Source organism: Podarcis pityusensis (assembly GCF_964106645.2).
Source record: "Podarcis pityusensis genome assembly, chromosome: 3".
Taxonomy (NCBI): domain Eukaryota; kingdom Metazoa; phylum Chordata; class Lepidosauria; order Squamata; family Lacertidae; genus Podarcis; species Podarcis pityusensis.
In genome coordinates this window covers 111,391,167-111,414,602 of record NC_138026.1, presented here as the reverse complement: position 1 = coordinate 111,414,602, position 23,436 = coordinate 111,391,167, and the positions used below count along the sequence as shown (strand labels likewise).

Below are 23,436 nucleotides of genomic sequence, written 5' to 3'. Positions count from 1 at the left end.
TTGCTGCTGCATGTTATCATGAATCTATACCTTCCTCCCTCCACCTTATTCTCAGAGTAACTTTTACTGCTGAGTTTCTCCAAACCTGCTAGCGTTTTCGCATGTTTACAATAGGTTTTTAAATAATCTACACACATTTCCAATACCCTCTAAAAGCCGTCTCATCTTGTTCTCTAATTTTACTAGTTAAGCTTGCTAATTCTGCATATGGACCAGCTGGAGAGCCAGCAAAGTAGAATTCAGAAACCATGTCACACTTCTGCCCTGTTCCTCGAATCATATCTACCTAACAGGTGGCATATTGCCAGGAAGTCGCATAAGTCGTAGAAGACGACAGTTGGAAGGAACGGTGCATGCCCCTATGCTGACTCTAGAGTAGGAGTAGGGAACTGGATTTAGTTCCCCATGCCAGGCAACCAGTTTTGCCCATGACAGTGGTCAGCTGTTCATCTCTGCGCAAAATCTGTGTCACAGAATTTGGCGAAGTGCCTCAGTAGCTCAGAGGCAGGATTTCTGCCTTGCAATTACAAGGTCCCAGGTTCAGTTCCCTTCATCTCCAGGTAGGGGCGGAAATGTCCTCTTCCTGAAAACCCGGAGAGACACTGCTAGCCAGTGCAGACAATACCAAAGTGCTGATTTTGACCTAGCAAAGCCTTAAACGGCTCAGGACTGCAATACCTCAAGGACCACCTCCTTCCAGATGAACCTACCCAGACCCTGAGATCATCTTCTGAGGCCCTCCTTCGTGTGCCTCCTCCTCGAGAGGTCCGGAGGGTGGCAACACGAGAACGGGGCCTTCTCTGCAGTGGCTCCCTGCCTGTGGAATGCTCTCCCCAGGGAAGTTCGCCTGGTGCCTTCATTACACACCTTTAGGCACCAAGCAAAAACGTTCCTTTTAACCAGGCCTTTGGGTGATCCGATTTACATCCTATGCCCTTTTAAAATGTGGTGGGGGTTTTTTTTGGGGGGGGGGAGTATTGAGTTGTCGTTTTTATTATGTATTTTAAAGAGAAGAGTCTGGATTTGATATCCTGCTTTATCACTACCCTAAGGAGTCTCAAAGCGGCTAGCAATCTCCTTTCCCTTCTTCCCCCACAACGAACACTCTGTGGGGTGAGTGGGGCTGAGAGACTTCAGAGAAGTGTGACTGGCCCAAGGTCACCCAGCAGCTGCATGTGGAGGAGCGGGGAAGCGAACCCGGTTCACCAGATTACGAATCTACCGCTCTTAACCACTACACCACACTGGCTTGTATATCTTGATTTTATTCCATGAATCGCCCTGAGACCCCCCAGGTATAGGGCGGTATATAAATTCAATAAATAATAATAATACCAAGCTAGATGGACGAGTGGTCTGATAAGGCAGCTTCCTTTCTTGTGTCTAACTGCACCTTAGAAATAGGCAACACTTGATGAGCAGTCGGACAAGCTTTAATTTTCTCTGAATTCCACAAAGGGGTTCAACAAGCTCTCAGAAGCTCAGTGCGGAGTGTGTTGGCCAAGCAAATGTTACTTTAAACACACACACACACACACACACACACACCAATCTCACCTGAGAAACCAGACGCTGGTTTTCGCTTAGCCACGTCTCCCTCATAGCTGCCTTGCGGTCGAATCTGCGGGCGAGTTGTTCCAGTTTCTCCTGTCGGATGAGCTCGTTACGCAGTGCCAGTTCTCTTTCATGTTCAGCTTTTTCCAGTCTTTCCCAGGCCTGGGTAAACCAAAAAATATATATGCATTTTATATAAATGGGTAAAAGCTTAATGGTAAGGATTTGCTGAACTAACAACTGAACTGGAATACAAAAAAGGGAGGTATGAGGAGGTCCGGGGAAATAAGTGTAAGGAAGTTATGTTATGGAAAATTAATGTGTTTTTAACTATTTTTGTTTGTTTCTTTTTATTTTTCATTGCTTTGTTATATCTTAATAGGGTTTTTTTAATTCTTCTTGCTGTATTTTGTATTTTTACTTTTTGTTTTTGTGTAATTCTTGTATTTTTTTGAAATTTTAATAAATATCATTTAAAAACAAAAAACAAAATATATATATGCATTTTTTTAATAAAAAAAGAATTTACATAAAGAAAAAGTCTGTGAGAAATTCTATTAAGTGCTGAATCATCAATGCACAATAATATTAATAAGGAAAGATTCGGATGGTTGGCGCTAATTAGAGAATAGAAGGCACAGTGCGTGCATTTGGGGTGGGCCAAAGTGTCACAGAAGTTAGTTTTGCCCAAACAGGCACAAAACATGCCTCTTTTATCCAGGTCATTTTCTTTTCATACTCTATTGGAATAGCTCTGGGGCTCTGCATGGCAGTAAATATATGTTGACACACAGAACCTGAGGGCTGACACAAGGGCCAGAGAGTAGCTTTCTTTCTTTTTTTAAAGGACACGTTTCTAGATCTCATGGCTGTGGCAAAAAACTAAAGTGAAGTAAAAGTGTAAAACCTAAAAACACGACATGTAATTCAGGATGGATATGAAAAACAAGGCTTAAGCTTCCTTTCAGTGTATCCCTCTGGACCTTCAGAAAGAAAACGCTAAGAGCTGGGCAAGTCATTTGTATGGAACTCTCTGTTCCTTTTACTGAATGTGAGACCCCATCCTCCCTAGTCCTAAGCATTGATTCTCTTTATTTAGAAAATGTGTTGATCGCTTTATATTCAGATGAATCTCAGAGTGCTGTACAAAGGTCACCCAGCTGAGTTTAATGGCTGAGCAGGGATTTGTCCACTACGCAGTGGACGCTGGCAGGCCCCTGATGACCGCAGTGACCACACCAGCAGACAGGGCTAAGCTGACATCTCAGGTACCCTTGCTTCCCAAGCTGCAAAGGGTTTTGTTCAGTTGCGTACTTTGAAGCCAGAACCGTAACGGTGCTGTGCCTGAATACTAAAAAGCAAGTCAGCCTATTTGTCACGTAAAGAAACAGATCTGTAATTAGCCACATGCCGTTCCGGAGGGTTTTTCCTAAATCCTGGGGATTGTCACGCTGCCTGGAACACAAGGATCTCCAGGATCTTACAGACAAGGGAGTCTTAGCAGACAAATACGGGAGTGGGAGAGTTTTATAGCTTGAAGCGATCCGGAGCCAAGCTTGCGGATGCAAGCAACAGCTGCCCTGCGAATTCCAGCCAGGATGAAAAAGCAAATTAGGAAGGCTTACCCTGTTTTAAAGCACTTTGCTTTTCCCCCCAGGGATCTCAGTGAGCTGCTTGCTGTTCAGCTGGCTAAACCAGAAAAGCAGCTCCCTGGCTCTCCCCACCCCATCCCGGCATCTTTGCTGCACTCCAATGAGACTCCCTGCAAGATGCCCCCATCGTACACAAGGGTCTTCTACAAGGAGGAAAGGTTATTGCATTTGGGACTTTTTAATTTGGAGAAAAGGCAAGCAAGAGGTGACATGATCGAAGTTCATAGAATTATACACGGCTTGGAGAAATGGCTTGAGAGGAGTTTTCTTATAACGACAACAATTGCATGCCACCCATCTGACTGGGTTTCCCCAGCCACTCTGGGCGGCTACCAACATAATATTAAAAGCACGATAAAACACCAGACATTAAAAACTCCCCCCTCTCTCTTTCAGAACACAAGAATGTGCGGACACCCAACGAAAATGAATGTGGGAGGCTTCAGGACAGGCAAGAGAAAGTGCTTATTCACAGTGATGATGGCCATCAACTTGGATGGCTTTAAAAGAGAATTAGAGATATTAATGGGAGGTAATGTTATGAATGGCGGCTACCCCTAATGGAGATGTTCTGTCACCTCTTCCTTATCACAGAATCATAGAGTTGGCAGGGAATATGCAGCTATGCTTTACAAGGATTGAACCCGCAGCCTTGGTGTTATCAGCACCATGCTCTAACCAACTGAGCTAGAGTGTCCGTTGCTGAGAATTGCAGGTGGAGAGAGCACTGTTGTGTTAATGTCCTGCTTGCATGCTTCCATCAGTATCTGGTTGGCCACTGTGGAAAAACAGGGTGGTGGACCAGATGTGTCTGTCAGTTTGCATTGCTTGGTACAGAAAGTATTGATCTGATGTGTAGAGATCTTTCCTATTGTAATTAATTCAAGAGGGTTCTGGAAGCTGCTCTGTGTGAAAGAAACAAGCAGAAGGTTCCTGATGTTTGGGTTATACCTTCAGAGAAGCTGAGTACAATGGCTTAAACTGATTCTGTTATCTCTTTCTGTCAAGGTTATGCTGACTATAATAATAAGGCCAGAAGGAGCCTAGGTTTCACTCTTTTCTATCTCTCTTCCTTCTGGTGTGGTGTTCTGTATATAGTGTTAAGGTTTAGTCTTATTATAAGTTATTGTAAGTTAAATCTGCTGCAACTGGATTTCTTATGGACAGTGCCAATCCTGAATGTATTGGATTTATGAACATTATGCTCAATTGCCTTCAGTAGCAGTAAAGCTCTGCTGGATGAAATATTAATTGCCTCTGATCTATTTTTTGGGGAATCCTGCAACCTTTTAAAGTTTTTACTCTGCCAACTATATATCAGAGTTCTGCTCTGGATCAATATGAGTAGAATTTGTGACAGTGTCTTTGGCCTGAGATCCAACAGGGCTCTTTTTTCATGTTCTCTCTCATCCACCTGAGAAAGATAATTCTGGGTACAATGTTCTATCTGCACTGAGGCGAATAGAAGCCACAGAAGGGCACAATTGCCTCTCTCATTCCAACAGGCCAGGCATTATCCATTGGGTCTTACTAGTGGCTTGCACACCATGTCTCAACATAAGAAAAGCTCTGCTGGATCAAAGCCACGGACCATCTATGCCAGCATCCTTTTCTTACAGTGGCCAACCAGATACCTATAGGAAGCAACTTCTGCTCTGCAGTGGGTAGCAAGTGCAGTCCCCCCGGGAGATCAAAACTGCAAGGAAAGGTTGAAGGAACCAAGTATGTTTAGCCTGGAAAAGAGGAGACATGATAGCCACCTTCAAATATCTCAAGGGCTGTTACATGGAAGAGGGAGCCAACTTGTTTTCTCCTGCTCTGGAGGGTAGGCTTCAAACTGATGGCTTCAAGTTACAAGAAAGGAGATTCCATCTCAACATCAAAAATAACTTTCTGATGGTAAGAGCTGTTTGACAGTGGAACGGTCTCCCTGATAGGATGCGTCCAGGGAACGGGGGCAACTCGCAGGCCCCCAGCTGGCTCCAGCCCACTGGAACAGCATCAATCGGCGACTTGTAGCTTCAGACGCCTTTAGAAACATGAGCACGCTCTAATCAGCAGAGTGAATAACTCTTCACAACGGAAGTGGCGGACAGAGGCATGCGTAAGGCATATTTAAGTAAAGGTAAAGGGACCCCTAACTATTAGGTCCAGTCGTGACCGACTCTGGGGTTGCGGCGCTCATCTCGCTTTATTGGCCGAGGGAGCCGGCGTACAGCTTCCGGGTCATGTCGCCAGCATGACTAAGCCGCTTCTGGTGAACTAGAGCAGCGCACGGAAACGCCGTTTACCTTCCCACCGGAGCGGTACCTATTTATCTACTTGCATTTGACATGCTTTTGAACTGCTAGGTGGGAAGGAGCAAGGACTGAACAACAGGAGTTCACCCCATCGCGGGGATTCGAACCGCCGACCTTCTAATCGGCAAGTCCTAGGCTCTGTGGTTTAACCCACAGCACCACCCACATCCCTTACAAGCATTTTATTCGGCATAGTTCAGGACAAAGAAAACATGTCTGCTCTCTTCTTGTCCAAGCAAAAAGCATAGGCAAAAGCAATATACAACGGAAGTTCCCAGCAGACTGTGCTGGAAGTAAACAGACATGTGGCATACAACAACTCCACATGCCTGTTCTAAAGGTGGAATGGAACTATATCCTAACAGGTTGCAGACTCTCTTTTGGAGGTTTCTAAGCAGAGGTTGGGTGACCATCTTTCATGGATGCTTTAGTTGAGATTCCTGCATGGAAGGGGCTTGGGCCAGATTGCTCTTGGGGTCCCTTCCAACTCTGCAATTCTATGATTCTATGAAATGGGGTTGCTTTAGTGGAGCTATGTGTACATAGACAAGGAAAGGTGTCCCTAGAGGGCACTTTTGAACTGTTGCAGCTCCTTTTCAGTGGTGGCTCCTCCGTTTTTGCAATGCCCACCCCAAGGAGGCCTACCTGGAGAGATTTCATATACGGCACTTGTGTGCCATTTCAGGCTTGTTCTTGGCTGGAGCTCGTGGCTATTACAGAGAGAGCTTAACAATGAGCCCTGGTATGGATGGCATGCGAAGCCAAACCTTGGTTTAGTGAGGTGAGGGAGCAAACAGGATCAGAGAAGGGGACATCCTCTCTGAGACCAAGCACATTTGTCCATTATTTGGCTGCTTAATAATAATAATAATAATAATAATAATAATAATAAATTTTATTTATACCCCACCCTCCCCGGCCAGAGCCGGGCTCAGGGCAGCTAACACCAATAAAATTACAGTAAAAACATAATGGGGGGGGGGAACCAATTTAAAATACAATTTAAAATGCAGCCTCATTTTAAAATACTTTATAAATCAAGACCATAAGGGGAGGGAAACATAAGGGCCAGACTGAGTCCAAACCAAAGGCCGGGCGGAACAGCTCTGTCTTGCAGGCCCTGTGGAAAGATGTCAAATCCTGCAGGGCCCTAGTCTCTTGTGACAGAGCTTTCCACCAAGTCGGGGCCAGTCCTAAAAAGGCCCTGGCCCTAGTTGAGACCAATCTAACCACCTTGCGATTTGGGACCTCCAAAATGCTGTCATTTGTGGACCTTAAGGTCCTCCGCGGGGCATACCAGGAGAGGCGGTCCCGTAGGTATGTGGGTCCTAGGCCGCATGGGGCTTTAAAGGTCAAAATCAGCACCTTAAACCTGACCCTGTACTCCACTTGGATGTGTTATGCAAACCAAGCCACTGTTGTGGTGGTGGTTTTACACCATTTAGAGGTGCTTTCTATATAAAAAAAAGCAGTCTGTAATTTTTTAAATAAGAAAATGAATACTACAAATAAAGGCATGCTAGAAATCTTATCCCTGGTCCACACAGGACTCTCAGCATGGAACAGCCTGATCCACAAAGTACCCAAAGCTCAGCTGCTTACACTACAGAAAACAATTAATCCAGGAAGTTGCATATTTACCTTGTTGATATCTGAGATGAGTTTCCCTTCCCTGGGCATGTACACTTTCTGATTATTAGCCCTCATTTTGCTTTGGATGGTGAAGAGCAGGACTTCCAAGTTTCCTTTTTCTGTGAATCTAAAAGAAGATAAAAAAACGAGGGGAGCCGAAAGGGAAACGTTAACTCTCCAAGCAAGCGACCAGACATTTTGTCCCGATATCGACGTATTTTATATGGTTGACAGTTCTTGTTTTTGAATCCCCCCTTCCCGGATTTTATATTGCTGCGTGCAAGACACATGTGCTCAGCTAGAAACAGCTGGTTCAAATGTCACAATCCGGACAGGTCAGCCGATTGACCGTTTGCATTTAGCTCCCAGCAGATGAAAGGAACAAGCTTTTATTATTATTATTAAATCTTTTCTCGCACTGTCTGCTTTGTGCGCGCTTGCTGACTGCTGAATTCGAAGCCTCACTATGCGATTCCTGCAGTTGACGGCAAAACGCCCAGCTAGGTTTCCGCCGCAGGATCGGAGCCTTCGAGCGTTTACAAGAGGCTTTTCAATGCTGCACAATTTGTGCATTTTCAAACAGGCATGTCGGAGTCAACTTGATAAACAGTCTGGGTATTGCTCTGAAAATCACCGGTTTAAACTTACTCTGAGTTATGCTACCATGAGATAAGGTACATGGCTCAATCCTGAACAATACGCTGGAGTGTACATAGAGCTTTTTTGCAAGAGAGGGCTTCCCCCTTCACTCCAGTGTCCATGCATACAATGAATGTGCAATGTCCAGGGCATCTGCTGACAGTGAAGAAAACGAGAGAGCAGCTCCTGGCACATTAGAGGTCCTGTGAGTCGTGGTGTATTTATGATGTTTGATGCCCCTGGGCAGAGGACAAGCTTACTCACTTCTCCAGGTAAGTGTGCATGAAATTACCTGGGAGTAAGCCACTTATCTCCGTGTGATTTACTTCTGAGTGTAAATACAAAAGAGTTTCCTGTAAAATGCAGGAGCAGCGTTACCCCCAAACAAAACACCAACAGGATAAGGCTGGCAAAACCAACCCAATCAAGATCAGTAAGATAAAAAGCTAACTAAATAATATCTGAGAATAACTTTTGAGCATATAAGGGTGGTTGCTGGACTGTTGCCAAAGAAAGCCAAACGGATTCCAAAACGCTTCAAATTAAAAACGCGTTCATTCGATTAAGGTGTTTGGTAGAGCAGAAAGCTTTCAAGATGCACAGGGCTCTTCTTCCGTCCAAAAGGAACAGCTCTGTGCGACTCAAAAACCTGCCAACTTCTCAACACATAAAAAGTAATAAGCTACTATGATTCCCACTTCTGTTTGTTGGCATACCAGGTATTTGCCCAATAAAAGGTACTGTATTAAACATTTGGGACGCCTACGCAAAGATAAATTGTCGTGGGCTGCAGTGAGCTGCTCCTTCCCACAACGCCTTTTCTGCTTTGTGGGTGTGTGCAACTGCTTGCACCCCCTTTTGTTTGCATGCTACAGCGGAGACAACTGCAATCATCTCCAGCATATAATAATGTCCGTGACACACACCACTTAGAGCCTTGCAGTTCTGTTTGTGGAGACAATAATTTGGTGGCGGGAGAGACCACAGAGGAAGTAGTACAAGGAGAAACGAAGCTTTTAGCAAATGTCAGAAGGCATCTAACCGTGAACTGAGGAGGGCTTGTGAAACACGAGCAGCGTAATTAGCTTCTAATTGTCTGGGACTGGAAGATGCAAACTGCCTAAAGGCTCCCCAACTGTTCTGATCGAGCTGGGATTAATTCCCGAAAAAGGACAGTGTCGGACGAGGCCTACTTGGGTGGCTTCTCCACTGTGCGGTAGGTGTTGAACGCCTGGAGCTGTTGCTGCACGCCAACCAGGGAGTTGGCAAACTTGCGGTTGTTCAGGATGATGATGGTTTGCTCAATCCACTCCAGGAGGTCGGAAGCCAGCGACTCGTACTTCTCAATCATCTTCTCCGTTTCGATGGCGTTGTCAAGCACCTAGGGCAAGCAGGCAGAAAGGGGCATCTGAGGACCTAGGACAAGTGCTCTCCGTGGGGGACAGGAGACAGGGCCATAGCTGTCAACTTACAGATTTGAAAATAAGGGACCAGCAGCCTCGAAAATAAGGGACCAGCAGCCAAAATAAGGGATTTTCCGGGCACTGGTATGTTCAACTTCTGAGCCCCTCCGAGCCAAAGGCAGAAAGCCCAGCCAGCAGCCAAACGAAGCCTCATCAATAAGGGGCAGCAGCGGGATATGGCGCTGGGATAAGGGGCTGTCCCGCCAAATAAGGGACGCTTGACAGCTATGGACAGGGTTGGAAAAGAAGCCAGCGAGGCAAAACCACCGACTCCTGACAACGCAAAGCAATGAAACAGTAGGAGAGGAGTGTTGACTCAGAAAGAGCCGTGTTTCCATGATCCCAGGTTGCTCCGGGGGGAGCGTGACGGATGGGGTCTTATGACTTCAGAGAACGCGCCTCTCCTGACTGCAACAGCAGCAGCTGACTTGCAAAAATGCAGCATGCCGTGACTTTCCGAGTGCTAACGGAAAATTATTTCTGTCTACGCTTCCAGATTGGGGGAGGGAGGGGGGAACAGACGGTCACACAATTCCGCTTTCAAAACAACAGTTCACAGAAGGTTTGAAACTGGGGCTTCGGCGAGATTATATTACTCATAATATTTGTGCAGTGCTTTTATCCCAAGTTCGCGTCCTGGTCCCATGAACTACGCTCGGGATGGCAGGAAGCCACAGTGTGACTGTAGCAGCTGCCACAGGCTCCTGCAGAGAGTTCCCTACTGATTGCCTTAGTCCTATCACTTGCCCATTTATTTGACTATTTTCCACTGGCAGTGCCCAGCTTCACCTAGGGTTCTGAGCAAAAAAGGAAGTTGCTGCTCTTTGTTACTCCGAGTCCAAGGAAAAGGCTGGTGGCTGACAGCGGGAGGGCATGTTTGCAGAGAAAAGGCCGGAAGGAGGCTCCCTGTAGGCAGCTTTAGCTTCTGCAAAACTGCTAGCTGCTACAGTCACTCAGAGGCTTCCTGCCACTTTCACAGGCCCCTGTATCAGCTGGGACTTAGGTGGAATCTACACACATATAAAAAAGGCTGTGAAAATGCTTTTTTAAAAAAAGTTTTGAAAAATACATTGAATTTCCCATAGCTCACTGTCGCCATCTTGTGCCACATTTGTGCATTGCACTTTACAACCCATTTAAAGCGTTTTATTTGCAGCTGTGTAGATGAGGCCTTAATGCACAAAATACACGGTTCTATGGCATCCAGCACAGCCGCGTGAGGTAGGTCACTCGTGTTTTCGTTTTAGAGGAGGAAAACACAGCAAAGACAGTAATGCTAAGCAAAGTTTTGCTAACAAACGCCCATGAAACTGTAGAATGCAAACCTTTCCAATGCGCTTTCCTTCCACGGCTAAAGCTTTCATCTTGCTGAAGTAGTGGTAATATGTCACAACGTAGGTGATTATGGACTTTTCATCAGGGTGGTCAACACTGATATCTGTTAAGTTGTGGGAAGAGAGAGAGAGAAGGGGGGAAACCCAACAAGATGGTGTTACTGCAGCAGAGAATTGAGTTGCACGTGATTCCAAAACAATTTGCATCATGCTGGCAACTTAGGCAAGGCCCGAGAATTCAGCTGGAACTAGATGTTAACAGAAAAAGCAGCTGCAAGACTATCTCCTCACTCCCTGTAGCATCTCAAGGAATTTACCCTGCCTCCTGATGTCACAACCTGCTGCGTTTACTTACCATACAGAAATCCACTAAGTTACACTAACTCTCAAACGAGTCCCCCATTTTGGCCACATCCACACCACGCATTTAAGGTGGTACCGTACCACTTTAAGCAGTCACGGCTTCCCCCAAAGCATTCTGGGAGGTTGTTAAAGGTGCTGAGAGTTGTGTGGAGACCTCTATGCCCCTCACAGAACTACAATTCTCAAGAGTTTCCTGTGGAGAGGGAATGATGGTTAAGCCACTCTGCAAATTGTAGCTCTAGAAAAGAACAGGGATCCCCTAACGACTCCCTTAACAAACTACAGCTCCCAGAATGCTTTGGGGGAAAGCCGTGGCTGCTTAAAGTGGCACGATACCACTTTAAGTGTGCAGGGTGGATGTGGTTTTCTTGCCATTGGCTCCAGCTGGTGGGAGGCAGGGAAACACGGAGTGATTTCACAGCACAAACTAAGTTCTTGCAGGCATTACTGGGGATGGAGAGGAGATAAACCTGTCTGCTGCCGCTTTTTTTCTTCTTCTTCACTGTGTTTAGAATAACATCCTACTTCTGGCCTATGTCAAAGCTCTGGAGTTGAGGGTTTGAAACGAAGTCCAGATTTATTCCCTGAGTGAAAATATATACAGAATCATTCACCCAGCCTGGAAGTTACTCACAATGGATTTGCCTATAAAGGCAGAGGTGGGGAGCTTTTTAAGGCCGAGGGCCACATTTGTTTCTGAGCAACCTTCTGAGAGCCACATGCCAGTGGTTGGCAGTAGCAGAGGGCGCAAGTGAGCAGGAGAAATGGATTTTATAAATGTCACCTTTGTGCAGGAGGCTCCTTTCTGTGGATACTCAGGTGCCCCTCTCTATCCTCCATCCAAGATTGCAGGAGGAATTTTCAGAATTCAAGGACATAACCAAGCCAGGCAAAAACACCTGAGAAGGATGTTGAATCAGGGCCAGGGAGGGGTGTCTTTGGGGAAGGTGTGCGGCTGGGGGAGAGTCCTGAGGGCCAGGGAGAGACCCCTGGAGGGCCATGTTTGGATCCGCGCCAGAGCTTCCCCGTCCCTGCTACATAGATGTGCATATTTTGTGTAGGCCTTACGCTACAGCAACGGAATATGAACCAGGCAGTAGAACCTTGCTCTTCCTCTCTTTTAAATCAGAACCAGTGAAGGCGGTAAAGGTCCTGTGTGAGTGCCTGGAGGCGGTTGGAGGATGGATGGTGGCTAACAGATTGAGGTTGAATCCTGACAAGACAGAAGTACTGTTTTTGGGGGCCAGGGGGCGGGCGGGTGTGGAGGACTCCCTGGTCCTGAATGGGGTAACTGTGCCCCTGAAGGACCAGGTGCGCAGCCTGGGAGTCATTTTGGACTTGCAGCTGTCCATGGAGGCACAGGTCAAATCTGTGTCCAGGGCAGCTGTTTACTAGCTCCACCTGGTACGCAGGCTAAGACCCTACCTGCCCGTGGACTGCCTTGCCAGAGTGGTGCATGCTCTAGTTATCTCTCGCTTGGACTACTGCAATGCACTCTATGTGTGGCTACCTTTGAAGGTGACCCGGAAACTACAACTAATCCAGAATGTGGCAGCTAGACTGGTGACTGGGAGTGGCTGCCGGGACCACATAACACCGGTCCTGAGAGATCTGCATTGGCTCCCAGTATGTTTCCGAGCACGATTCAAAGTGTTGGTGCTGACCTTTAAAGCCCTAAACGGCCTCGATCCTGTATACCTGAAGGAGCGTCTTCACGCCCATTGTTCAGCCCGGACACTGAGGTCCAGCTCCGAGGGCCTTCTGGCGGTTCCCTCCCTTCGAGAAGTGAGGTTACAGGGAACCAGGCAAAGGGCCTTCTCAGTAATGGCACCCGCCCTGTGGAATGCCCTCCCTTCAGATGTGAAGGAAATAAGCAGCTATCTTATCTTTAAAAGACATCTGAAGGTAGCCCTGTTTAGGGAAGTTTTTAATATTTAATGCTATATTGTTTTTAACACTCGATTGGGAGCCGCCCGGAGTGGCTGGGGAAACTCAGCCAGATGGGCGGGGTGGGGTATAAATAATAAATTATTATTTATTATTATTATTATATTTGCTGAGAGATGCTGGCCTCGCTGTTGGGGAACTAGGTGACTTGGCTGACTCATCTGCAGAATGGGTTTGCAATCTGTGCCTGACCTATTGCCACAATTGCTGCATGGGAAGTTGCATCTTGCTCGATTCTCCAGCAACCCTTTCCCAACTTCTTCCTTCAGGAGGCAACAAGTAGTGAGAAGAGGCTCCGGGAGGAAGGGGGCAGAGGAGAATACGGAACACACTGCTGCATCAGTGGCACTAAGTTTGCACTAAGGCTTGGAACTGTCTATTGAACAAAAGTCCTGACCAGGCAACATACGAATGGCCCAAGGAAGCCAACAAATAAATTTTCAGGTTTTACATGACCTGCGCCAAAAGGCTGTTCTTACCTTCCGGGTCCAGGAGTTTAGTAAGGCCAAGGTGCTGCTCTGCCAAGTTAAAAGCGTTCTGCAGATTGTAGTGTGCATTTGATTTCTTCAGCTTATCAAAATCAATTAGGTCGGGCCTAAGCAAGGAACAGGAGAATGCAAATCATTTGGCGCCATTTCCCATAAAGTGATCTAATTGAGTCAGAAATATGAACGACAGAAGCAGAAAGACCAGGAGCCAAGTCTCCTAGAAAGGTTGGGCACAGCTGCACATGATGTGCAGTCGGTAGTGGGAGGCAGTGCTTATGTGACCTCCCTTCAGCGTTGTTGCTGCAATTCTGCCATCCGCTACTGTGCACAGTTGCCAACTTTTCATAGACAAACTCATCTGTGCTGCACAGTCCTTGGGGCAAAGAAGTGTTGCCCCAAACAGCATGTGGGTTGAGGAGAACCTGATGTTGGGAAACGGGAGGGGAAGATGCTGGCATGGAAAAGAATGGCAGGTGAGAGACGGAGACATGAACATGTGCAGCAGGCGATAAGGCATGGGGGGGAGGGCATGCACCAGGAGTAAGGTAAAGGTAAAGGGACCCCTGACCATTAGGTCCAGTCATGGCCGACTCTGGGGTTGCGGCGCTCATCTCGCTTTTTTAGCCGAGGGAGCCGGCGTACAGCTTCTGGGTCATGTGGCCAGTATGACTAAGCCAATTCTGGCGAACAAGAGCAGCGCACGGAAACGCCGTTTACCTTCCCGCCAGAGCGGTACCTATTTATCTACTTGCACTTTGACGTGCTTTTGAACTGCTAGGTTTGCAGGAGCAGGGACCAAGCAACAGGAGCTCACCCTGTCGCGCGGATTCGAACCGCTGACCTTCTGATCGGCAAGCCCTAGGTTCTGTGGTTTGACCCACAGCGCCACCCACATCCCGTACCAAGAGTAAGTGTGGCCAAATAACAACGAGGGGCAGAGATTCCCCTTAGCTGGAAGGGAAAAGGTTGTGTATACAGTGGACGCTCAGGTTGCGAACGTGATCCGTGTGGGATGCACATTCGGCGCTTCTGTGCATCTGCAAAGCACGATTTAGCGCTTCTGAACATGCGCAACTGCCGAAACCCGGAAGTAACCCTTTCCGGTGCTTCTGGGTTTCGACGGTCTGTAACCCGAAAAAATGCAACCTGAAGCGTCTGTAACCCGAGGTATGACTGTACAAGAAAAGGCTCTCCCCCCCGCAAGCCAATGATTGGCTACAGGTTTCTAGTTTCTAGATAGAGGACAGGATTTCAAGAGGGTGTGTGTGAGGGATGGTAAGGAACCTTGCAGAGAGCAAGGTGGGTTCTTCCTCGTTTCCCAGGCAACTGCTTCCCCACTGCTGAAGAGGCAATCCACTCTTCAATCAAAAGAGCGGCTTGTGTTTTCGGCAGAGGAAACTGCTACTGCATGCAACAATCAACAAAGCCCCAGCTGTGAGCACCATTCTCTCTGAGCAGGGCTCACATTACTTCCGTAAAGACGACTGCAAAGTGTTACAAGGTCAGTTCCAGAGCAAGGCGAGCAAAATTCAGGTATCTGCCTCAAGGAGCCTACAAGGAGCTTCATGCAGGACAGCAGAGAAAGAGAAGGAAGGGTAAAAAAAGGATATACCCTGAGCCAGTGCAGGATACACTGTATTTTTCACTCTATAGGATGCCCCCGACCATAGGACGCACCTTGTTTTAGAGGGGGAGAACAAGAAAAAAAAAATCTCCCTCTCTGCTCAGCGCCCCTTCAGCGAAGTGGCAGGAGAAACGGAGTCCCTTCCATTTCTCCTCCCGCTTGGCTGAAGGGGCGCCGTGCAGCTCTCCCTCTCTGCTGAAGCCGGGAGAGCAAGACTCTCCTGGCTTCAGCGAAAGCACGCGAAGCCTCCGGAGCGCGGAGGGAGAGCTCCCTCTGCGCTTCAGAGGCTTTGCGTTGCTATCGCTGAAGCCAAGGAGCCTGCATTCGCTCCATAGGACGCGCACACATTTTCCCTTAATTTTTGGAGGGGAAAAAGTGTGTCCTATAGAGCGAAAAATACGGTACTTAGAAATCAATCCAATGAATGCTTCGCTGGGAGTAAGCCCCACTGAACGCAGTAGGATTTGCCTCCTTGTCTACATGCATAGGATTGGTCCGTTGCGGCAACAAAGGGAGTAGAAGCGAAGTCTTTTGCAGAGAGAAAAAGAGGTGGTGCGAGGCAGCTGTTCTGGAAGAGGGGGCCCAGGACTGCGGCTACGCCACGAGTTGCGCTTCTGCATCCACTGGTCCAGAGCTTAAAGACTCCATCAACGTCTCCGACAAGTGCCCACCTGTGTTTATGGATTAGCGCGTTGAAAGCCATGCCGTCCCTCCAGCTTGTGGTGAAGTTGTGAATGTTGACGTTGGGATAGCTGGCACAACAAAAGAACCAAAGATGGAAGGGTGGGGGAGAGAAACAAAACAAAGAAAACTCCATCAGTATAGGATTAAGGCTCAGAGATATGAATAATGAGAGGCGTCGAGTTAGCCGGAAAAAAGGTTGCGCTCAAGCAGCCTTCGGGTTATCATTTTTAAGTGGAACTGCAGAAGGCAAAATGGGAAACGCCCTCCTGGAGAACTCACTGGCAATTCCTCTTTTTTAAAAAGGATGCAGAGGTTTCAGATATGGAATAGATAAAGGACTTACTGACACCTGGGAGGACAGAACTATTACTAAGATGGGAAATCCTGAGGCCTTGCCTATTATTCCGCTGCCCAGTCATTTTATCCTTGGGAGAGATACTCTAACCGCACTGTATGCTCCTGAGGTTCCTCTCGCATCTGTAAAGCCGATCAATGGTTACTGATCATGATGGATGATGGCCATCGCTCTGCCTCTGTGGTCGGAAGCATCAATGTTTCCAAATACCAGTTGCTGGAAAGCACAGGAGGGTTGCGGGCTCGTATTCAAATCCTGCTTGCTGGTTCCTCACAGGCACTTGGTTGGCCACTGTAAGAACAGGATGCTGGACTAGGTAGGCCATTGGCCTCATCCAGCACAGCTCTACGTTCCTGTCCTAGTCTGCTGTCACAGCTTATACAGTCGGAATTGTTTTTAAATGTTTGCATTGTTTTTATATGCGGAATTGCATTTACACTGGTTTTTATTGTTGTAGCAGTTTTGTTTGTTTTATAATTGTATGCTTTATTGTAACGACCCACCCTGGGACCTTGCGGTGAAGAATGCGTAAGAGATCAAATAAAATAAATACATTTTAAAAAATAAAATAAAAAGACCAGGACATTTAGTGTGACCTTTTGGAATCTGCTTCCCATGAAAATCAGGTAGGTAGCTATCTAATGTTTTCCGTAACCTTTTTTTTTGCTATCCACGGAAGCCATCTTGTGCTGGCACCCACAGGGTTTTTTAAAAATCAAGATAGGAGTAGTGGCACCTCATTATAATCCCTGAAAAACCGCCTCCCGGGTGCTAAGATCGAAGGTGGATGCCCTCTTGGTTGTTACACCACCTTCAGAAGCTCAGCGAGTGGAGGCCTGGGAGGGGCATTCTCTGTGGTGGCCCCTAAGCTGTGGAACTTTTTCCCCATGAGGATGAATCCAGCACCCTCATTCAGCAAATACTGAATGACACTTGAGATGCATATTGTTAGGGTCCACTTTATTTCTGTAATTTAAAATTGTTTCCAGCAGTTTTTAATATTGTGCAATGTTGTGTTTTAATGTTAACATTGTGTTTTAATAGCCGAAACCTTAGGGTGAAGGGCGGATATTAAATTATAATAATAATAATTTTCTTTACCCAAAAAAATAAAATCCCTGCAGGTACTTCCAAAATTATCATTGGGTGCCTGCTTAACACTTACCTGTCTACCCAGGCAACCCCTGTGGCTATTACGATGTCTTATAAATATGACCTACTGGATTTGTGATGCACTTTGCACTAGTTTAACAAATGTAATTTTTGCTGTTGAGTTTTATGAGGTTCACCCCCGCGGCGTTTCATCTCCTTCGTGCTGGAGGGGTAGACATCTTTGCAAACAAATAAATAAAAATTAAAAAGCACGGGGTTGCTGCAGGTCGCAGGGGAGAGGCGGGGAAGGCATCTGTCAAGGAAATGGAGCCGTTTTGGCGACCGAATGGCAGGCTAGGATACAAGCAGGGGGTGGGGAAAAGGCCTCAAAACCTGCGGCAAGACTTGGCCAATCCATGCCAAAACTAGGAAGCAAGGAGATGGGGAGGTGGTTCTCAAACAGGGATGGAGAACCCTTTGCAGCCCAAAGGCCACATTTACACCTGGACAAATTTCTGAGGAGGACATGTGACAGAGGAGGCTGGAGCCGATGACCTTATTAAGGGCAAATTGGGGTGCACACGTCCTGATCTCTCTACCAGGTCTGGGTTTCAGTGTCAAGGTTTGAAAATGGAAGTGGATCCATCAGGTTACATTCTCCACCACAGAGGACTGTGGGAAGCTGCCTTAAACTGGGCCCAGTCTATGAATCAGTCGATAACGCATGTCAGAGATTCAGACAGGGTCCACCAATCCCCACCTGAAGATGGCAGGGATTGAGCCTGCCTGGGCATTTTGCATGCAAAGCATGTGGTCTGCCACAGAGCAACAGCCCCGGAGGCTTCTGGGAAGGCAGCCATTTTAAACGCCCAACTTCTGTAAAGCATTCGGCCCCTAAGTTCCGTATCTTAGTGCCGCGCTGTTAAGTGTTGTTCTGAGCCACTGTATTCACAAAAACGACCTCTGAATGGTCCATATTGTCTGCAGGACAGCACAAGTTATGACGCTGCCCTGGAGAAGAAAGTCTTGCTCCCTGCTCTGAACACCGATTTGCCTTAAGGGAAGCTGTTCTTTAACTCGGGACACTGCACTTAAGGAGAGATCGAGGCCTGTGTGTTTTAAATGCACTGCAGCCTCCCCCAGCCTGGTGCCCTCTGGATGCTTCGGACTACAACTCCCATCAACCCCTTCCAGCTGATGGGATTTGTAGTCTTAAACACTCAGAGAGCAAGAGACTTGAGAGAGGCTCCCCCAGCACTGTGAAGAGGACTACTGGGTCAAAACTCACCCGGCTGTCTTCATCTGACACCATAGTAGCAGTGCATCTTTCGCAGACTTCTTCTCTTTGTTGTCTTCTGTTTCAACACTGATGTCTTGGATCTGCAATGCAACACATGGATCAGCAAGTCAGTTTTCCCCCAGCCCATTTATTTCAGACAGCCTTCAAACTTTCTGAGAGAACACGGTTGCCGAAGCAACCGCAGAGTAGGAGACTATAAGAACCAGCATGTGAACATGCGCACACACACACACACACACACACACACGTTGGAGAAACGTGCTAAGAGGAAGGCACACTTGGCAAATCCACACTGTGATCAGCTCCCGCCCAGAAACCTATGTCCCCACTGTGGAAGGATGTGTGGATCCAGAATTGGCCTCCCCAGTCACTTACGGACTCATTGTTAAAACCGTGTTTATGGAAGACAATCTTACTCGGCTACGAGTGATCGCCAAAGAAGAAGATGACAGCAAGCGTGCACTGGATTCCAAAACAATCTGAAGGTTTCCTCCCCTATATACGTACAAAATAATATCGTGAACAGAGCTGGCTACTTCCACTTTTAAAGGAGCATGCTTCACAAAGCATGAGAATGACCCAGCCCAGATAAAGTACACAAGCCCCGCAGATTTCTAAGTGTGGAACTTTGGTTTCTGCCTATAAACTCCAGCAGGTTCAGCTCCCTCGTAAATCTTTGTGAACTGTAGCCTTGGCTCTGCAGGAAATCGCGGCCCTGATCTGCATAATTACGTAAAGAAGTGCTGAGAAGGAATGCCCCGTGGGGAGAGGTTGAAGGAAATTCTCTCTGAAGGGGAAGAGGGAGAAATAAACAGGAATCCCCAAAGTGGCTTGCTTTGGTGGGATGGGACCGCGAATCCTGGTTTCCTGACAGGTGGGTCACTGTTCCTTACCGGGAGGGAGATGGGGGGTGGAGGCTGGTGCCCCAAAAACAAACCAGCAGGAGCAGCCCACCTGCCAAAACACTAGCATGGCGGTTTCATCCCACCCAGAGAGAACCCCTACCCTAAAATATACTGCTGTGGCACAAAATGCTGAACGTTTATCACGGGGCTACACCTTTGTCTTTTTCCTTAATTACCGTATTTTTCGCCCTATAGGGCGCACCGGCCCATAGGGCACACCTAGTTTTTTTTGGGGGGGGGAATAAAGAAAATATTTTTTATTCCCCCCCCCCCCCAGGCGCAGGGTTGGGGCCGGGGGAAGTCCGAGCTTCCCCCGACCCCAGCCCCCAGAACAGGCTGCTATCCCCAAGCCTAGGGAGCCCGGCAGGAGTTCCCGCTGGGCTCCCCAGGCTTGCGGATATCTGCCCGAAGCCTGGAGAGCACCGACCCCTCTCGCTCTCCAGGCTTCAGTGAAAGCCTGCATTTGCCCCATAGGACGCACACACACATTTCCCCTTAATTTTTGGAGGGCAAAAAGTGCGTCCTATAGGGCGAAAAATACGGTAATTACAGGTGTTTATATGGGGTGTTGGTCTTACTGGAAATACATTATTATTTCAGATTATTTATGTATCTCCCTTTGCACAAGCCACAGGACGGTTTACAACAGTGGTTCCCCAAGTCAGATGGTACCAGACCTGAGGGTGGGTGGGTGTGGGAGGATTACTGGAAGAGGGCACTAAGAGGCAAGCCTTGGTTGTTGGGAGATGTAAATGGTTACCAGGCTTTGACAATCTCGTATCTCTGCAACAAGCTCCTCAATTTTGTTGAACTGATTAAACTAAATAGCTTCAACTAGATTTTGAATAAATGCACCGTTTGGAGTTTTATTACCTACCTTTGTGGGTCGCGCAAACTGCTATTCTGAATCATGCTTTTTATAGGGTAGGGGGCACTCTGGGTGGGTTTATGGAAGCAAGGGGACAGCAGTCCCAAAAAGTTTGGGAAGCACTGGTATTCAACCAGGCAAAATTCAGTAAAATCCCTAAAATAAAACAGTCCTTTAAATATGCATAAGAAACCAAAGAAAAATAACTATTAATAGAAGCAGCTGCAGCAGCAATCAGTGCATAGGAAGGCTTCACCCTCCACTATCAGAATTTGAATTTCCCTAGCTCTCAGTGCGGCTAGGAGTATTTTAGGGAGAAAGTTCCTATCGTTGCCAGTGAGAACTTTCTCGCCATGGCTCCCAGGCATGCAAAGGTGTGTGGGGTGATTTTAATTTCGTTCCGCAGCTTAGGAATGAAGAAATCTTCCCCCCCTTCCTATTCGAAGTAAGAACCAGCCCCAGCCTGTATAACTAATTATAAACAAAATGCACCATGCATTCAGGGCAGCCCTAAAGTGATTCCGCTAAGACTGATGATCTGGGAAGCTGGGAACGATGAGTGTGACTTGCAGGGAAAGGCAAGGGCCGAAGGTGATCTCAGATTTACCTGGAACCTCAATATAATAGTCCAAATAAGGCCGAGGGTGAGTCTGTGGTTCCCGTCCACGATATCGTGGGACCCCATGTTTTCGAGATGCACCCGCTGCTCTTTCAGGAACTGGAGGGCTTTGTCAACGTTCTCCAAGCAGTGAATGCGCATCCTTCCCTTTGTTGGCTTGGGCTGCAAGAAGAACATTCGGAAGAAAAAGAAAGAAGGGAAACAAAACGTCAGTGCAAAGGTGGTCAATCAAGGGTGCATGAATCCAAGCAGCCAACTCATTTTCAGTTCTGTGGCTGGTAAGAAGAAGAAGAGTTTGGATTTGATATCCCGCCTTTCACTCCCTTTAAGGAGTCTCAAAGCGGCTGACATTCTCCTTTCCCTTCCTCCCCCACAACAAACACTCTGTGAGGTGAGTGGGGCTGAGAGACTTCAGAGAAGTGTGACTAGCCCAAGGTCACCCAGCAGCTGCATGTGGAGGAGCGGAGACGCGAACCCGGTTCCCCAGATTACGAGACTACCGCTCTTAACCACTACACCACTCTGGCTCTCCCAAGAAACTCCTGCACACGCAAGGCTTTCCCACCCATTTTAATGGACAGTTCTGCATGCGGACAAGGATCCCAGTTGTCAGACAGCCCCCGTCCATTGAAGTGCGTGGGAAGCCCTTGATGGTTAATTTCTGACCCTGCAAGGAACAGATGCATGGTGGCAATGCCAATCAATTTCAATGGGTCTACTCAGAGTATGAATGATGCAGCCCGCTGTATCCTGCTTCTGATGAATTTGCTGTAATATGAGTGACTACGAAGCGAAGGCAGCCAAAGCTAACAAGGGTGATTATCTCCCAGCATAATAATAAATAAAACCTTCGTTCTTTTGAGCTCTTCGTCCACCACTAGGAACTGTCTCCACTCGTAGTCCCCGCATGAATGGAGGGATAATTTTGGATAAGTTATCCAAAATACCTCAGGAAGTTGCCAAAGGAATGCTCAATCAGAGACTCCTCGGGCTTTATCATGGAGCTGGAGAATAAATACTTGTCTTTGTAGCAGGGAGATTTTGCTTGGCGCAGAGAGAACTGGTGTGAAACAGCTGACGGTTTTTTATTTTATTTTTCTGGTCAAAAGGCTAAGGAGTAAACCTGACACAAATCCGGACTGGAGTCCCTAAGGCGGTTGGATGGCGCCTTGAACGCTTTCTTCTGGCAACTCCTGCAGCCAAGCTGGTGCCAAATGTATTGCTTTCCTTTCTTTTGGACCCCATCAGCGAGGCTGAGGGGGGGGGTCTTGTCAACTGGGCAGCCTAGGACCTCCATACACACTGCCCAAGCTTGCACCCCAGGGAGGTCACTTCCATGCTGCTAACACAGCCGTTTAACCTCACCCCTGCAGGCGTACTCCATTGTTTCTTGAGGCAGATGGATGCCGATGATGACAACAACTAAAGGGAGGACAGCAGGACACGTGAAGTTGGTAGAAGAGATCTGAACTCAGATCTTGCTGGCCCAATGCAATGTGCTATCCACTGCCCTCACGCAAGCCAGAGGCTGCAAATCAGAAGGCAGAGGAAAGAGGACTTTACCACCCGCCTTGAACTTTGGATTGCTCTCTTTAGTTCTCACAAGGGCTGGGCGATATCTGGTTTCCAACTTTGCAGTATATCACCAGCTAAACATCACGATATACCGATATATCACAATGCCTGAAATAAGGGTGGAGCTACACAGAGGCACTGGCTGGATTCACTGTTTTCCCTGCATCATGATTTTTGCCAGCGCTCGCTCTTGTGATTTGCTTCCTCCTGTGGGAGGCAAGGGAAACCTAAGTCGGCCGAGTTAAGGGGCTGCAGAAATCAAGAGAAGCACTGGTTTTTCCCACATTGTGATTTTTGCAAAACACACACGTCATGATTCGCAATATATTGCCAGGTACAAAATTATGAAACCAATATAGTAATTCAAACAGGTTTCGGGTGATATATCGATATATCGCCCAGCCCGAGTTCTCGCTATGCAAACATTCCTGCAAAAAAAACCCCACACTTTGCATGCGGAATAATTGGTCAAGCGAACCAAAAACATGTGCAAGTTTTTACCAGGTATCAAGCTGGATACAGTATTTGACGATGCAATATTGAAGGCAGGCCCTTGTCAACAAATTACCTTCCAGTATGCAGAGAGCTAGAAGAAGAGTTTGGATTTGATATCCCGCTTTATCACTACCCGAAGGAGTCTCAAAGCAGCTCACATTCTCCTTTCCCTTCCTCCCCCACAACAAACACTCTGTGAGGTGAGTGGGGCTGAGAGACTTCAGAGAAGTGTGATTGGCCCAAGGTTACCCAGCAGCTGCATGTGGAGGAGCGGGGAAGCGAACCCGGTTCACCAGATTACGAGTCCACCGCTCTTAACCACTACACCACACTGGCTTTTGGTGGTCCCTCTTAAAGACTTCCAGTTCTGCAAAATTTGCAGCACCCACTCTCCACAGGTGCACACATACCTAGACAAAGACTTTGTTCCCTGGCTTGCCTGAAGTTGGGTTTTAAAATACAGCGTGTACATGATGCTAGTTAAATTTGACTGGAACACCCCCATTCTTGTGTCCCTGTACTCGCATTCCTTGCAGTGGTGGGAAAG

At 47.4% G+C, this 23,436-nt stretch overlaps 1 protein-coding gene across 3 annotated transcripts in view; it reads right to left on the bottom strand.

Moving 5' to 3' along the window:
- Window positions 1-23,436, bottom strand: part of SPTBN1 (spectrin beta, non-erythrocytic 1) — a 225,325-nt gene that overhangs the window by 56,635 nt on the left and 145,254 nt on the right. For all 3 annotated transcript variants that reach the window (XM_081000778.1, XM_081000776.1, XM_081000777.1), the window contains 8 exons: window positions 20,808-20,981; window positions 18,416-18,507; window positions 15,668-15,748; window positions 13,364-13,479; window positions 10,566-10,678; window positions 8,971-9,158; window positions 7,148-7,265; window positions 1,558-1,716 (listed from right to left, as the gene is read on the bottom strand). In XM_081000778.1, the coding sequence (XP_080856904.1) occupies window positions 1,558-1,716; window positions 7,148-7,265; window positions 8,971-9,158; window positions 10,566-10,678; window positions 13,364-13,479; window positions 15,668-15,748; window positions 18,416-18,507; window positions 20,808-20,981 (1,041 nt within the window). The remainder of the gene's footprint in view (window positions 1-1,557; window positions 1,717-7,147; window positions 7,266-8,970; window positions 9,159-10,565; window positions 10,679-13,363; window positions 13,480-15,667; window positions 15,749-18,415; window positions 18,508-20,807; window positions 20,982-23,436) is intronic.